This window comes from Protopterus annectens, chromosome 2.part1 (genome assembly GCF_019279795.1).
Source record: "Protopterus annectens isolate FY-2018-M chromosome 2.part1, PAN1.0, whole genome shotgun sequence".
Lineage (NCBI taxonomy): Eukaryota > Metazoa > Chordata > Ceratodontiformes > Protopteridae > Protopterus > Protopterus annectens.
The window spans coordinates 1786039052-1786056770 of NC_056729.1; the positions used below are offsets into that span (position 1 = coordinate 1786039052).

General features: G+C 39.7%; 1 protein-coding gene across 1 annotated transcript in view; it reads left to right on the forward strand.

Moving 5' to 3' along the window:
• Positions 1-17719, forward strand: part of MASP2 (MBL associated serine protease 2) — a 900261-nt gene that overhangs the window by 274816 nt on the left and 607726 nt on the right. Inside the window, exon 4 of the mRNA XM_044063217.1 lies at positions 6835-6966. Coding sequence (XP_043919152.1) covers positions 6835-6966 — 132 coding nt within the window. The remainder of the gene's footprint in view (positions 1-6834; positions 6967-17719) is intronic.

A 17719-nucleotide genomic window follows, 5' to 3' on the forward strand; every position in this document is an offset into this window, starting at 1 on the left:
GACAAGCTCACCAGCCTGAGCATAAACCCCTACATCACAAGATGGGTTGCCAACTGGCTCATGGACAGAACCCACATGGTAAGAGTTGTGGGAGCTAGGTCTGACTCTAAACCAGTTACAAGTGGCATTCCCCAGGGCTCAGTTCTAGGACCCCTCCTGTTCAGCATATACTTCTCAGAGGTACAGGCAAGCACAGGAGGACTATGGCTGACCAAGTTTGCAGACGAATACAAACTAGCAGCTATAATTGATTCTCCGGCTGACACAGACATCCTCCAAAATGGTCTCCAAAAGGGTCTCACTGAGACAGATACCTGGTGTCAAAACCATGGCCTCAAGATAAATGCCAAAAAGTGCATAGTCATCCCCTTTGGAAAAAACAAAGTACCCACAAACTACCACATAGGTGGCAGCCTCCTAAATATGGAAGACATAATAGGGAATCTGGGGGCCCAAGTAGACAGTAACCTCTCCTTTGATAATCACATTGCCAAAGTGGTTAGAAAATCCTTCTATATGGCCCACCTAATCACAAAAGGGTTTGCATCCAGATCGAAAGAGGTCATTGGGCCCCTCTATGCATCATTCATCAGACCCATCATAGAGTACAATGCCCCATTTGGGATGTACCTTACAAGACACCTGCAACAACTGGAAAGACCACAGAAGTACCTCACCAAGCAGATCATTGACTTCAAGCAGATGCCCTTTGCAGCTCGACTGAAGAAATTCCAGATGTACTCTGTTGTATACCGCCTACTCAGAGGTGATCTCTGCCTGACATACAAGGCCATGTCCAACCCAGAATTGATGGACATGCTCCACCTAAAGAAAACCATATCCTCTCGAGCCACATGCTCCAGGGATCTAAACCTTACCACAACAATAAATAGGACGTGCTGGAGGGATAGATTCCTGTCCCAGAGACTTCCCATGCTCTGGAACAAGACTCCAATCTACATTAGGCAGAGCTCCTCGCTAACCCTCTTCAAGAGAAACCTTGACGAGTGGATGGGAAACAGAAAGTTTACCCCAGGGATCACTTCAATGGCTCTGCTGGACAGAGGCACATTTAACTAATCTAAGGGGGTGGAGAAAGTCAACACATTCCGGCTAGGCTTATAAATGCCTTTGGGCAGATAGCCTAGTACCTACCTATGAACCTATAAAATACATATAACTTCCTCTGAGAACTCAGAACCCAGTTTAAGGAAATCTTTGGAATTAACAAAATATTTTGGATACTCCGTGAATATTGCTTATATAATAAGAAATTTAGCCACTTCTCACATGGTATAAACCAAATATTTTATATTTTCAAAAATATAATCAACAACAATTATAGTCTAAAGAACACCTTTTCATTACATTTCCCATAGCTTATACACCAGATTGCCTAGATACCTTCAATATCAATAAGATGCAGAATCATAAAGAGAATAATCTAAAGTTTTGGCACCAGTTTATAGTCAATAACATCCAACCAATGAACTTTCCCTTAGCCAGATATAACGTCTGTCATGATAATTGGCTCTGTATTAAATCTTTAAGACAGTTTGTTGAAAATAAAGTGAGAGTGTCAATAAATATGGAAACTGATATTATACCAAGATTGATACAACTATTCATATGGTGTAGTTCGATGAACATTGAACATAAATTAAGCATATCACCTGTATATAAAATCCTACGAGAAGGCTTGATTACTTTTGACCAAGCTTTTTGGAATTACTCCATAAAGATTAATGGTGAACCTTTATCTAACGATAATAAGAAACAGTTATTAAATTCAATAAAAAACACTACAGACTATATACATACATATATATATATATATATATATATATATATATATATATATATATGTATATATGGAGACTATATACCGGGAGATTTATTCATAAAAGCTTTTACACTCCACACAGAATTGACCTTATAACCAAGAGTAATGAAAGCAAATGCTGGAGGTGTGGTGATATTCTTGAAGCCAACTGGGTTCATATGTTCATAGAATGTAGAACTCTCACACAATACTAGAGTTATTTTAGACATTTAGCAAAAACCCTGTGGTCTGATAACTGTCAAATTACTAGCATTTTTATATTATTCAATGTCCATACCCCAAGTGTAATTCCTAGACATCAGTTACCTGTTCTTTGGTTAATTCTAGCTATTGCTCGAAAAATAATTACATTGAACTAGAAAAATAAGCAAGATCTTATTTTTACTGAGTTTATTTCAATAGCAAAATCTGTATGTAAAAAAGAAATGCAAACTATTTATCAGAGGTCATCAAATGTAACACACAAAAGACTAGCTTGCCAAAAATTGAAGAGATTGTTAGATAAATATTGATTACCTTTCTTGGATAAAACAAATGTTTATCATGGATGTTATATAGTGTAAATAGCTATTATGTTTATATTGTTTATCTTTAATACTTTATGTCCATGTTTATTAACAAAATTTTGGAAAAAAAAAAGTAATAACCTATTAAAGCAACCTGCAGTAGCACCCGTTGTTCTAGTCCCACTAACATAGCAACTAAATAAACACCATACAGGGGTTGCAATAGAGGGCATACTGAAGAAAATGCAAATCTGGTACCACAAATAATGGACTCAGCACTTATCTAAGACTTTTATCACATGACATTACAAGGGCTTTATATAACTCTATACATTTGCTGCAAAGGCATGTGGCAAGGCTGATATGAAATAAAAAGTAGAAAGGATGGGAAGAAACTTGACTAGAAAGAAAGGATTATAAAGACGTAGGTAGCTTATAATCACTGCAATGAAAAACAAAGCAATATATCAGGAAATAAAGACATGGGACTGTATACTGTTCTCATGCTCTTGATGTAGACAAAAACTTTATTTTAAAAAGCTTTAAATACAATTTCAGAGCATTTGATGAAAGTAACATTATATGAAACAAAATAACTATGCATTTAATAAGTATCTGAGCAAGCCAATGAACTGGCACAAGTAATAGAATGCTACCACAGGTGAACAGGTGGGCAAAATGGCTTTTCCATAAAAGTTTTGTCACCATGTCTGCCAACCATCAAGCCTCCTCCCATCAGAACACAGTTCCTTTGTTCTCTTACCTGGGGTTTCCAGAAATCTATTTGATTTCAGCCATTCTGTGTGCTAGTTCAGTAATCTATGCAGGTGACATTAAGTGTTGGCATAACTGTAGCATATTTTATCAATAATAAAATTATACAAAACGTACATCACCCATGATATTTTCAACATGTGTAGGATTTTGTTCTGCCCAGCATATTCATGGGCAAAGTGATAATGCAAATCTGTATGCTGTACATGTTTTTCATTCAATGCCATTATCTTTCTGTGAAGGCAATCATATTTATTTATTTAATTTATTTATTTATTCATTGCATTTGTTGACCGGGAAAGTCCACTGGGCTTGAAATGAGCCCATTTTCAGTGGAGACCCGGGGAGAAAAGCTCCACAAAATCACATACATAGATAAATATTAATACACTTCATGAAAAGTTCACAAGATTATATACAGAGAACATATTGATTCACATAGTAGAGAACATCATGCACTACTATTACATAGAATGATAGTAGAGGACATCATGCACTATTACACTGAATGAAAGTAATAATAGTGAAAAAGACATTGAATGAAACTAAGATACAATTCTGGAAGAGTAGAAGTAATAGATGGCATGTGTTCATATAACATACGAATGAAAAATAAATTTACGAGGTTTGTAGTGTGCATTCTAATAAAGCTTGAAGGAAGTATGTCTGCTAGGCTAATTGTCATGAGGAGATGAGAGTTGTGTAAGAAATTATAGAAGGTTGGAAAGGCTAGGGAGAGTAAGGATAGTTTAACGTGAGAGGGAAGCAGAAAGTAGGCAGAGTGAGGGGAAGGAAGAGATAGTGAGAGTATGACATCTGGAGGGGAAGTCAATAGTTCGATACTGAATTAATATGGGTCTTTGTTATCTACAGGGCACATTTTTACAGCATTTATCACCAGTATTCTTGCTACATGAAGGCAATATCAAGGCATAATATCAAGTAAGAATGTACCAGGGCTTGATATACAATGCTGTCTGACTGCCACTCTGGAAGAAATCCTCACACTACCATGGTCTTGAATGATAGCTAATGTTATAATTTTCTGTATTTAAATACAAAAATCATATGTCTCAAACTTTATCATATTCTGCATACTATTAAAAAAATACCTGCACAAAAAATGGATGCTTGTACCAGTATAATCACCCACAAACAATCCCCCTTCTGTCTTCTTTTCATCACTCTGTTTTGAGCTTTCTTGAAATATTTCTCACATCCAGAAAACATCATCAAAATGCAGTACACGGTGACATTCCTCTGGCTGTATGTAACTGGGAATCATGACACAATTGCTTTTTAAATTTATTTTTTTAACTAAACTGTTGTTTACTACAAACTTTAAACTTGCCTTCTGAAAAGCAGAATGAGCGACAGAACAGCACAAAGTGGAGTTAGCAAATATACGACGTAAGACAAACTTTTCGACATGATTTTAAGCTACCAAGATAGAATGAAAGTCCTCTTGCTATATTCTTTTCCATAGATAGTCCTGCATAGTGGCCTTTATTTAACTTTCCATACCACGAAAGACCCTGTCCTACTAAACCTCTTTCAATTCCACAAAACCAGTAATACCACAAATAGTCACATCAAGGATTTCACTCTTGACCCCACATAAATAAGACCTGCTGGAATGATAAATATCTAAGTCACTGCATCCTATAGCTGTGGAATACATTTTCTTTGTATTTTAAAGAATATAACACTTTAGCCGCTTTTAACTCATTTCCTCTAGTGAGCCTTTTGATTAAATCAAATTATAAAATCACAGTTCAAACAAATATTTATACCTTTATAGCTATGACTTTTAGCAAACAGTTATAAATAGCACATTGTTCTGTACAACCATAGATTTACAGTTCTAGCATTTGTTAGATTCTAAGTCTTAAAATTGATTTTGTATGTCAAATAAATAGGGTAAATAATAATTTTATTTTTTTATAAACAAACTGCAGTGTGATAATCATTTCTCAAACTACACATGCACTGTAAGAAGCAGTTTGTCATAATTCTTTTCTGCACTTTCAGATGAGGCTAAGCATTTCTGTCTATTATCACTTGATTGTTTAAATATTCACAGAAATATGAAAATTATGGCAAAGTGCAAATCCATATATGGATCTGCATTGAATCACACAAGGTCGATAGGGCTTTTGTGCATGTTCCAAGCTTACTTCACGGAACATGCAATGTACCAAATAGTGTTTTGGCAGGGTGACAATCCCCACTGTACCCTCCCCACACCCTGATAATTATATATACTAACTCTGAGATCACATGATCCCTGCAGAAGGGGCATATTCCTCTTCCCCATGGATCATCCTTTCTCACACAACTGTCATCCTTATGCTGTGTCAACCAATATGGTTTGTCCATACACAGGTCAATTTTAGCCACGACTTGACCAATCTAATGGCAACAATAACATATATATATATATATATATATATATATATATATATATATATATATATATATATATTTCTTTATATAATCCCATATTTATACTTTCAGATCCACTATTCTAAGGACTGTAATTATAGACTCCTGAATTTTAGTGCACACCTACCATAGATATAAATAGGTAAATTACTAGATAAAGCACTGATTATACAACAGGACCCAACAAGTCAAGATAGAGCCACCTACTTATTCCAGCAGGATTTACCAGCATCATCAAACAGGGCTCTGTACCTGGATTATACTCCTCAGTTATAAAATGGGAAATGGGCTACAGATAACTAACTGAGCTGATGACTGCAAACTGGGTAATATAAATACTTCATTAAAGGACGCTTAAGTTTTCCTAGGTCTATATAAAATGTGTACCTGGTACAATATTAATGGCTTTCCGTTAATGTCCATAAAAGCAGCATGATGACACTTGCCAAAAGGCCATAGTTATGATTAGAAAATAAATGGTCAAATCATAAAAGATGACACCATCATTAAATATATGGAGGCGATGGTAGACAGCAATTTATACTCTGACCAGTGTTTATCCACCAAAGTCAAAAAAAGTATATTGCATAGTCCCACTAATTATTAAGGGCAAGTCTAGTCACCCCAGGGAGATCATTGCATCACTTTTTACTTCAGTAATCTAAGCCATTACTGAATATGTTATATTATGCAGTCTTCAAACAGTCAGCCTGAAAAAACTTAAAAAGCTAGAATGATTCCTTCCTAGAAAATGGCAGGTTTGAACAGTTGAACTATACAGAAATACTTCAGGAATTATTATATTTGTTGAAGGTTACATGCCTGTGTTATATATGTGTGTATATGTGGCCACCTCCTTTAAATATCCCCATGTGTATAGCATAGAGGGATCCTAATTTGCATTCTGCTGAACAGTACTTCGTTTCATAACATAAATAAGTGTATATTCCTTATGCAAGATTGTTATTAAAGTATTTTTAATTGAGAAGGGAACATGGAGCAGTTACTCTGAAAAGGCAGCAAATTTATAACTGGGAGGGAGATTTAAAAAATGAATTGTGTAGTCATGACAGAGTTAAGAAGGGGTACTACAGATAGGTTTAGCTGTACAGAATAATTTACTTTACCAGCAGATAAGGAAATGTGCAGAAACAATGGACTAAGAAGGCTTTGTTAACCACAAGTACCTGTGGCTGCTATTTTTCACTCATTTTTTTCTCACAGAAAATGAAAAGTCCATTGTAATCTATATTTTTGTTTTATCAGATATCGATGAGTGTAAAATGCTTAATGACGGTGAGCCATTTTGTGATCATTACTGTCATAACTACATCGGAGGTTTCTACTGTACCTGCAGAACTGGCTACATCCTTCATGAAAACAAAAAAACATGCACAGGTAAGAGCCATATTTCAGCTTAATATATGTATGTTATGATTTATGAAATATTAATACATTGTAACTATGTATATAAGATAGAATGTGAAAGTAAGCAACATGCTTTCATCAGTTTTGACAAGTTAAACTAAAATAACATTAGAGAAAACTACCCCCCCCCCTCCCCCGCAGTTGCACTTCATTGATCTGTTTTTTGTGAGCTACTGAAATACATTCTGTAAGGTAAATATGAAATTTCTACAAAAGGGAAGAGACCTCATAAGGTTCTTTTATAACATCAGTTTTAGGTACAACAGCAGACTTCAGACTAAGACCCTGGGAACTATCGCCCCATTAGCCTGACCAGTCTAATATGCAAAGCTATGGAACGCATCATCATGGACCTAATAAATAAGGATATAGTGAATCTCCAAACTCTGGATCCCACACAGTTTGGTTTTGTGAAGGGCAGATCATGCCTGCTCAACTTGGTCAACTTCTCTGAGTCACTCACCAGAGCTGTGGATGAAGGCATGGTGGTTCATACAGCCTACCTTGATCTGGCCAAGGCCTATGATACCATTCACCACTCAGAAATCATAGCAAAACTCACTAAGCTAGACATCAATTCCTATATCATAGGTGGGTTGCAAACTGGCTCACAGGTAGAACCCACAGTGTGAAAGTAGCTGACTCCAAGTCAGACTGTCGACCAGTCACAAGTGCAGTCCCACAGGGTTCAGTCCTGGGTCCTCTCCGGTTTGGTATCTACTTCCCTGAAGTCCAGGCCAACACAAGGGGACTCTGGCTGACAAAGTTCACAGACAATTGCAAGTTGGGAGTTATTATTAACTCCCCAAGTGATGTTGACATCCTACAGGAAGGCCTCACTGAGACCAACGACTGGTGTCACAACCATGGCCTTAAGCTCAATGCCAAAAAATGTGTCATCATCCCCTTTGGGAAAAACCCAGTTCCCATGAATTACCACATCAATGGTAGTCCACTGAACACAGAAGACATTATTAGAGATCTGGGAACACAGGTTAACAGCAACCTCTCTTTTCACCACCACATTGCCACTGAAGTCAGAAAGTCCTTCTATGTGACACATCTCATTACCAAGGGTTTTGCATCCAGGAAGAAAGAGGTCATTGTCTCCCTCTACTCTTCCCTCATTAGGCCAATCATTGAGTACAATGCCCCATTTGGCATGTACCTCGCTAAACACTTGCAACAACTGGAGATGCCACAAAAGTACCTCACAAAGAGGATCCTAGGCCTTAAGCATTTGTCTTATATGGACAGACTCAAAAAACTCCAACTATTCTATGTCTCATATTGCCTAGTTAGAGGCGATCTCTGCTTGACTTACAAAGCCATGTCTGACCCAGCTCTGTTAGAAATGTTACAGCTAAAGAAATTCCAATCCCTCCACACCACACGCTCCAGAGGCCTCAACCTCATTACCACAATCAACAGAACATGCTGGAGGGACAGGTTCATAACGCACAGACTGCCCATGCTAAGGAGTAAACTTCCCATACATGTCAAGCAGAGCACCTCACTGGCCCTCTTCAAGAGAAATCTTTGAGTGGATGGGAAATAAAACGTTCACCCCGGGGATCACTCCTGTGGCTCTACTCGACAGAGGCACTAGGAACTAAAGTCGGATGGCATGATGCCAGGGTAATCCTATGGGCTAGGCTTGTAAAGGCTCCAGGGCCATTAGCCTAGTACACACATATGAACCTATGAACAGCAGTGAAGTGTGTGGAATAAGTCATATATATTAAGCTTGCCTTATTCATGAGACTTCATACAGTAAGGATCTTAAATGAAAATGGTGAACCTTGAGGTTTTAAAGCTCTGCATGAAGTGACACATCAGTAGGGTCACTAGTTCACAGTGGAAGGAAGTGTAAACATCAGATGAATTTGACCAATTGATGTCTTGCAAAAAGTCTGCCACTATGCTTTGTAACATCTTGTAGGCCCACTTGATAATGCAGGCATGCCTCTAACATTGCAGTGTTGTGAGATTCCACTCACCAGCAGCACTGATGACATGAACCAATGTCTGCCAAATATGGTCCCATATGCCTGCCAGACATAGGCCCATACAGGCTGTTGAGCAGCCCTCTCTCCCAAACAGGATGACTTTCACCACTCCTAAGGGTCAGTAGCAGGATGCCATTCTCAGCTTGGCTGAATCTGTCAAGAATCTGCTACGCATCCCCACTTGAGGATATGATGACACCTATGAAAACAAAAGATACACCTGTAGGCCAGTAACTGCTGTGGACAGTAAGCTACCAACTATAAACAGGGGTTGCCATAGGTATACACAAAAATATATGTTTGGACAGAGATAGGAACACTGTAGGTGTCTCAGATATGCTATGCAATGAGCAGTGGGGTACTCCAATGATACCCCATACCAGTGGAAGAGACAGACATGTACATGTATATAGCTGGATTGGCTGCTACACAAAGGACTGCAAGGATACACGGATGAAAGGTGAAATTTACAGACAGCATGAATAAGGGGCATATAAGGTCACAGGGGTGATAATGGTGTACTCAACAATGACGTTTGGGTTACATATGAGGAGACCTACTACAGGTGTCCCCACAGCATACAAATAGCACATCTGCAAAGAACATATAGGACTGAATAAGGATAGGCACCCCTGACAGGGAACTGCTTACTCCCAGCTACAATGTAGATATACAACTACATATATATTACATATGAGCTTTGTGCAGGTACAGGGTGCAGGTACAGGGTGCAGGTACCCATGTTACAGATTAGTATGTGTATCTATACTTTTTCTTAAGACAAGTGCTCACATCTACAGCACACCTGAGAAAGTACAGTCATGTGGGCAAATTACTGTAATAGTAGCTGTTCAAGTGCGGTGACTGCCGCAGTCATCACTGTAAGGAACACTGTCACAAGCCGAGGTCCAATAACTGGCTTGAGTTTTAGAGCTGGTCACATCTCCCCCCGGCCAGTCTGATGTCATCTTACCTCATACATCTTCACTTACCTGATACATAGATGATGTTTGACTTTGACACCATCAGTTTTTTATTGCCATACTCATGAATACTAGGAGAACGTGCACTGTAAGTTCAGTCGAGGCCTATATCCAATGAGTACAGTTAATAAGTACCCCAGTGGGAAATCCTTCCACCTAATCCCATCTCATCTGTAGTTTGTATTGTGCTTTATTGGTTGTGTAGTTTTTGGACACTGGGGTAACAAATGCTTAACACAGAGGTGTAAGGAATGGCTGCTGTCAAGAAAATTAATAGATTAATAGATACCACACACACATTTTCACAATAAATGTTTTTATTGTCTAGGCTTAGGCTGGAGTATAATATTAGTGAATGGACAAAATGTCCAGGGATTCAGACTTAAGACTAAGTGTGAGGCACAAGACCCTTCAGTCTTGTTTGACTATGAAGAAGCTTGTGGTCATCTTAGCTAGACTCTCCGTGTGTGCAGAATCCAACAAGCTAGAGGTCTGGATTTCCCACTCTAAAAAGAAAATGATAGAAAAGCAATAAATATAGAAGATATGTATGATAAGGTAACGCCAGCCCAGCCAAGAAGAAGGGTTGCCAGCTCTGAAAGTTGAGATAAACATTAGATCTTAGTCTATGAAAGTGCTCTTTACAATAATGACTGCATCAGTGATTCACATGAAGAGCATATCACCACAGTACTGCAAAACACTGTGTACCACCTCAGGGATGTCTCTTCTTTATACTCTGTTTCTCATCTGCCAGAACCTAGCTTCAAATTACTGCATTGATATTACTGCCGCTGCTGATGGTGATCTTGTTTTAGTGTAACATTTGGCATTTAAATGGCATCACATCCACTTAAGCTGCAAATATACTGCAGTTTGCATGGTATGTATTCCAACTTGGGTATAGTCTAAGCATGTCTGTTGTTGTCGTCTTTTGGCTTTTCCCGGTTAGGGGTCGCCACAGCGGAACTCTGGTCCGCTAATGATTGTCAGTAAATTTTCACGAACGCCGAGGTGCCAGCTCAACGTTCAACCTTCAACAAAGGCATGCCCATTTACGCATGTCTTTCGAATGCCCACCCAACCGCGGGGAGGACATGCAGACTCCACAAGAAGGCACTCCCCGCACTTCAGCCAAGAATCGAACGGGAGAACCTCTTGCTGTGAGGCAACAACGCTACCGCTGCACACCGCGGAAGTAGTCTAAGCATGTCTGTGAATAGCTATATTTCAATGAACCACATGGGTGACATGATGCACACCTTAAGTTCGCCCACATAACTCCAGTATGCTATGCCTTAGGTTCCATGCATAAATTCTATGGACATATACCCATTGTGCATCAGGATGGCACTGCAATGCATATTTCTCAACTCTACAGATTTTTGCAGAATGCCCAGATTTTTGTCTCATAGTTTTGGTCCGTTTTTTATGAAATAGTGGTTTTCTTGCAAATTAGTGGCAAATCATTAAAGACTGAAATTAGAAAATTATGACTGACATTTGAGATTCAGAAAATTCATGCTAACGCAAAACCTGTTACTCTATCAACTTTCGAAGTTTTCAAGAACAATATTTAAAACTTGTCGCTATTTTTGGGCCTTTGTCCCACTTTAATTGATGGATTTGTCCAGATTTTTTCTCTCAGAGGTTAAGAGGTATGCTACAATGCACTGTTCAGAATTCAGAAATCACATGTCTAGTGTGAATTATTTTGTTTTACATGACATTCACGGTGATGGCTGCCACAGCCAGTGTCTGATGCGAAGCCCCTGCCTGTTGTACTTAGAAGATTAAACTCATCCTCTCTTCTACACAGTCAGTCCAGGAAAAGGCTACTGGGACCCTGTATACTACCACTTAGGAAGGTGATTGCCTGTTATGACGTAGCTGTTGAGTAAGGCTACTGCTATCCACAGGACTAGCAAGCAAGACAAGGCAGATACTGGTGTGATGACCTGATGTTCTGGCACCCTGAAGATCTCTACCAGAAGGAAATAGAAGTTATGCAAGAATTCCTTGATTTATTCAATGTATGGCATTGCTGCTGTTTTTCAAAGTGTAATTGTAAACTTCTTTTCTGACATTCAGAGCCATGCTCTCCTAATAAACTTTGTTTCCTCTGACAGATATCAGGACATGCCAGGTGGTTAATTTGGGGGACAGTATCTGTGCTGTGCCTAAAGTTTGTCTATATATCACTAAGTTGCTTCATATTGGGTAGCACTGCTCAGCTGTTCATTTGTGAGGCTGGGGGCACCATGTCAGGCATCTACAGTCATGAGCTTACATATGAGACTGTGATTTGATGTGATAACATTTCTATGATTGTGCTATCTTGCACATACATTTAGGGATGTGCCTTATTTTGGAGTCTGTGGGCACATTACTAGGCTTATGCTATATTTCATGTTCATGCAGAAGTATAATTTTACACAGTTTTCTACATCTTTGTGTGTGTGTGAAGGCTGGTTTGTCCTTTTTATCTTTTATCTCAAGTTGAGTGAGGCTAGCCATGCTGTTTGCCACAGGAGACATCAGAGACTTTCAGCACTGTTGGATTAGTTTGTATATTGCCTATTGACTTGTGCTATAGTCATTGCAGCATTTGTAGCACATTATCACTGATCTCACCTTTCCCATTGTTTCTTCATCCTGCTGGCTACGATGATGCCAATGCAATGCAGGTACATCAGCCACCAATCACTCCTGCCTCTCCTATCAAGGAAGCTATGGTGAGTGAGAGGGAAGCAATTGCCTTGCCAGAGGAGTTTCAACTTCTCCCAGGCAGGTATCCCAGCTCAGTTCTGTACAGTCTAGCTGCCAGTGCAGAAGATGAGTGCATATCCTACTCAGCACATGTCCACCTCTGTTTGCTTGTGTGCCTCTTATAACTACCATTCCCCACCTTCCCTCCACTTTTACTGTATCGCCCTTCCTCTCATACTTTCTTTTACCATACATATAAAAAAATGGTTCTACTGGGGATTGAACCCATGACCTTCTACGTGTAAAGCAGATGTGATAACTACGACACTACAGAACCTGCAGAAGTGCCCTTCATTCCACCTAACTGCTTTTTCTTTATGATTTTTTGTGTACATCACTGCCTGCTATGTTCCACATTTCCTACTGTCCTGTAGTCCCCTTTCATCCTCTTTCATGAAACCACTAAGTGTACAGGTGAAAGGACACCAGACAGCACACATTTAGAGTGTGCTATAAATGAATATTGTGTGCTGTTAGCCAACAGCCTTTTAGTCCATGCACTGATTCTTGCTATTTGCTCCCATGCAGTCTTGAGAAGCTGTCACTAGCTGTTACATGGCTGCTCCCATACAATATAGCTCTCCCATTTCTTCACTCCATAGTAGTTCACTTGTGGATTTTCAGCATTACTCTTCCTTAAAAATCAGAACACAGTTAGCTGCTCATACGTGCACTGTTTCACAATTTGTATTTTCATGTATACTTTATACTACATTGTATTGTCACTGTGTGGCAAAAGCACTGTTTCAGCAGGCATATCATCTCCATGAATCCTGTCCTGCTAAAGGACACAGTAAAACTCATTTAAAACTGGTAGGAAATATCTCTGTGTTTAGGGAGTTCCAAAAAGCAAATCTTTAGTTACTTGATAGCTTAAATAAATTTTGCTGTAATCCTCTTCTGATGAATCCCACTATTACAGCTGCATGTACCAGTCTGAACACGTTCTGAATTGTATGTATCATAGGATCATAGGTAGTTACTAGGCTATTGGCACTGAGGCCCTTATAAGCCTAGCTAAAAGTTTATCCCATGTTCAAACAAGTCAGCACGCAAAGCCCCTGTCCAGCAGGGACACAGGTGGAATCCCACGGGGTGTGTTTCCTATTTCCCATCCAGTTATCCAGATTGCACTTAAAAAGGGCACTCTGCTGACATGGAGAGGGAGTCTATTCCACAGATGGGATAGTCTCTGCGACACAAATCTGTCCTGCCAACAAGTCCTGTTAATATCATAGACCAGGTTGAGATTGTGCACATGGGTTACTCGAGTGGTGCTTGACTTGCAGATATGCAGGAGTCCCATCAAGGTGGGGTCTGAGATTGCTTTGTATGCCAGACAGTGTTCACCTCTGAGAAGTCTGTATGAAACTGAGTAGAGGGACAGGGCTTTTAACCTACCTGTGTAAGGTAGATGTTTGAGGCCCTGGATTCTCCTGGTGAGGAGCCTCTGTGGTCTCTCCAGCTGCTGCATGTGCTTTGCAAGGTACATGCCGAAGGGGGTGTTGCACTCAATAATTGGCCTTATAAGGGAAGAATACAGGGATGCTATGACCTATTTGTCCCTGGACGAGATACCCTTACTTATGAGGTGGGCCATGTAGAAAGTTTCCGTACAACGGAATCTACATGAAGGTCAAAAGTCAGGTTGCTATCAATCCAGGTGCCCAAGTCCCTAACTACTGATTGCATGCTTAGGATGTTGTTATTAATGTGATAATATGGGGGGATGTCACTCTCCTAAAGGGAATGATGATGATGCATTTTTTGGCATTCAGCTTGAGGCCATGTTTCTGGCACCAGTCATTTCTTTGGGTAAGACCCTCTTGGAGGACGTCCACATCACTTGGGAAATTGATAACCGCGCCCAGCTTGCAGTCATCTGAAAACGTGATCAGCCATTTATTTATTTATTTATTTATATTTGTTGACTGAGAAAATCTGACTGGACACAGGTCCTTTTTCAGTGAAGGCCCAGGGAGAAAAGCTCCATAATAAAAACAACAATTAAAAACAACAATTAATTACAAGTTACAAGAAGTATAGGTAGGTTTTGTTTAACAATAGTAGTAAACAGTTATAGTTCAAAATGAAATTAAGTATTTAGTTAAATGGTACAACACTTATATCATTGGTGCCATAAAGACTAGCAAGTATTTTAATAGGGTCTATATTATATCATCGAACGCTTAAAAAAGCGAACGCTGATTGATCGACCTAATTTAAGCGAAAGCTTACAATCTCGAACTGTCAGATCAGTGATTTTTTTCCCAGGGAAAAAAATCGCTGATCCAAAACACATACACACAACACAAGCACACCAAACAAACAGAAATCCACACACATACACCTAAATTCTGATACCTAACCCTACACTAAACTATGCACACACCACTAACTACCCACTTGCCTTAACCCAAACCCTAACCCTAAGGTCTGTCACTATCGCACACTCACTTCACCCGCTCCCTAACCCTAACTCACCTAAATCACCCTAACACTCACATCCACACAATCGCACACTTACCTGAATCCGACCGGTAACTTTCCACCATAACACTGAAAATACCGAAGCAACAGAAACGGACAACCAAATTCTTTCCCTAGGAAAAAATTTGAGTTTCTGCTGCTTCGATATTTTGCAGTTTCATGAAAATAAGTTAGATCAATCAGTGTTCGCTTTTTTAAGCGTTGAGGATATAATATAGACCCTTTTAATAGCTGAGCTAGCAGCTATTACCCTTGAATAACAGTGGCTAAGATTACAGCTGAGATATAGGTTTATAAACAATGTATTTGGCTGCAAGCTGAAGGTAGTTAGAGGGGTGAAAGAAAGGGATTAGAAAGGTTGGGGTAGAGATGTTGAGGTTTGTTAGAGGGGCATGCCCAGTGCTCTTTTAGATGAGGATTTTAGAGCAGCCTTGAAGTTAGTACGTGATGACACAGAAGTTATAGTGTGAGGAAGGGTATTCCATAATTTTGCTATGGAGTAGGAGAAGAGAGTTTCTCCAGCAGTGTTCCTGGTTCTAGTTACCTGTAATTGATTTTTGTTGCTGGAGCATAGTGGTCTGGTGGTATGATAGGGTTGGAGTAGATTTTGGAGGGTGGGGACTTTTAGAGGATGATTTAGTAGTTTGTGGGCGAGTGAGAGTTGGTACCATTGAAGGAGCTGAGGGAGTTCTAGTCAGCCTAGTTCAGTAAGTGAGGTGCAGTGGTGGCTACGGTAGTTTGCACCAGTGGTAAACCTTGTTATTTTGTTGTAGCAAGCTTTGAGTTTACCTAACTCACTTTGCCTTAGGTTGGTAAATATTGGAGAGGCGTAGAGAAGGGTGGAGATAAGGTGGCTATTTGCAACTGAAATCTTGGCTGTTTTGGTGAGGAATTGCTTATTTCTGTATAATGCTCCTAGTTTTTTGTGTACTTTTTTATGGTTAACGAGATGTGGATGTCAAACTTGAGGTTATTGTCAAGTTCAACTCCAAGTAGTTTGGTGTGGTCTGTTGGGGGGATAATGGTGTTGTCATTGGCTTTAATATTAAATTGCTGGGTGTTTAGATTGTGTTTGGTGGGTTGGAAGATGAGGATTTTTGTTTTGTTTGGGTTACATATTAATTGTGCATCTGAAAGCCAAGCTTCAACTGAGGAAAAGGCTTCCTGAGTGGTCTTTTGAAATTCAGGTAGGGAGTGGGCTGAGCAGATGATGGTGGAATCATCTGCGTACTGTATGAGAATGGCTTATTTGGTAGCAGAGGCTAGATTATTAGCGAATATGGAGAAGAGTAAGGGTCCAAGGATGGATCCTTGGGGAACACCTATTGAGACAGGGAGTTGGGGGGATATATCATTATGCCAAACAACAGATTGATGGTGGTCAGTCAGGTAGCTCTGGAAGCAGTTTATGACAGATTGAGAGAAGGATAGAGTATTGAGGACAGTGATAAGTTGTTTATGAGAGACCATGTCAAATGCTTTAAATTGGTCTAGGAAAGTTGCAGAGGTGAAATAACCATTGTTTTTATGTTGAAGGATTGTATTAGTGAAAGCAAGTAAGGCAGTGGTTGTGCTGTGGTATGGGCGTAAACCATGTTATGTGTTAGATAGGAGGTTGTTAGTAATTAAGTAGTTTAGAACTTGAGAGTGAATGCATCTCTCAAGTATTTTTGATAGAGGAGACAGAATTACTATGGGCCGGTTTTGGCCTGCACCTCTCAAATAACAGAGGCCCTAAGACCAATGCCTGGGATACACCATTCATTACGGGGCTACTTCTTTAGGTGGCTTCCCCTATTTTAATTAGGTGAGTTCTATCAGTGAGCCAGTTTGCTACCCATCTGGTAACATATGGATTGATTCCTAGTTGAGAGAGTTTATCTGGTATGCCAAAGTGGGGAATAGTGTCGAAGGCTTTGGCCAAGTCAAGATAGACAGTGTGCACTGTCTTCCCCTCATCCATGGCTTTGGTGACTGTCTCAAAAAAGTCAACCAGATTTAACAGACATAACCTCCCCTTGACAAAGCCAAACTGTGTGGGGGTCGAGTATTTGGAGGTTGGAAATGTCCCCTGTTAATGAGGTCCGTGATAATGCATTCCATGGCCTTGCAGATCAGGCTAGTTAGGCTGATGGGTGTATAATTTCCCGACTCGGTGCACTTTTGTGTAAAGGGATGACAGTGGCTGTCATCCACTCGGCTGGGACAAAGCCGGTACTCAGGCTTTAGTTGAATAGGGTGCCTAATGGTGCTGCAAGTTCATGCCTGGGTTCATGTAGGATGCAGCCTGGGATGTTATCAGGTCCCATGGAGGCTGTATTTTTTGCCTTTAAGAGGGCAGTGATGATCTGTTCCCTAGAGATAAGGGGTGGGGGTCAGGTACTAGGGACATTCTGATTTACTGGAATGTAGGAATGTTGCTTATTCTCATTCCTAAGCTCATCATATATTCAAAAGAGATGTAATACACTC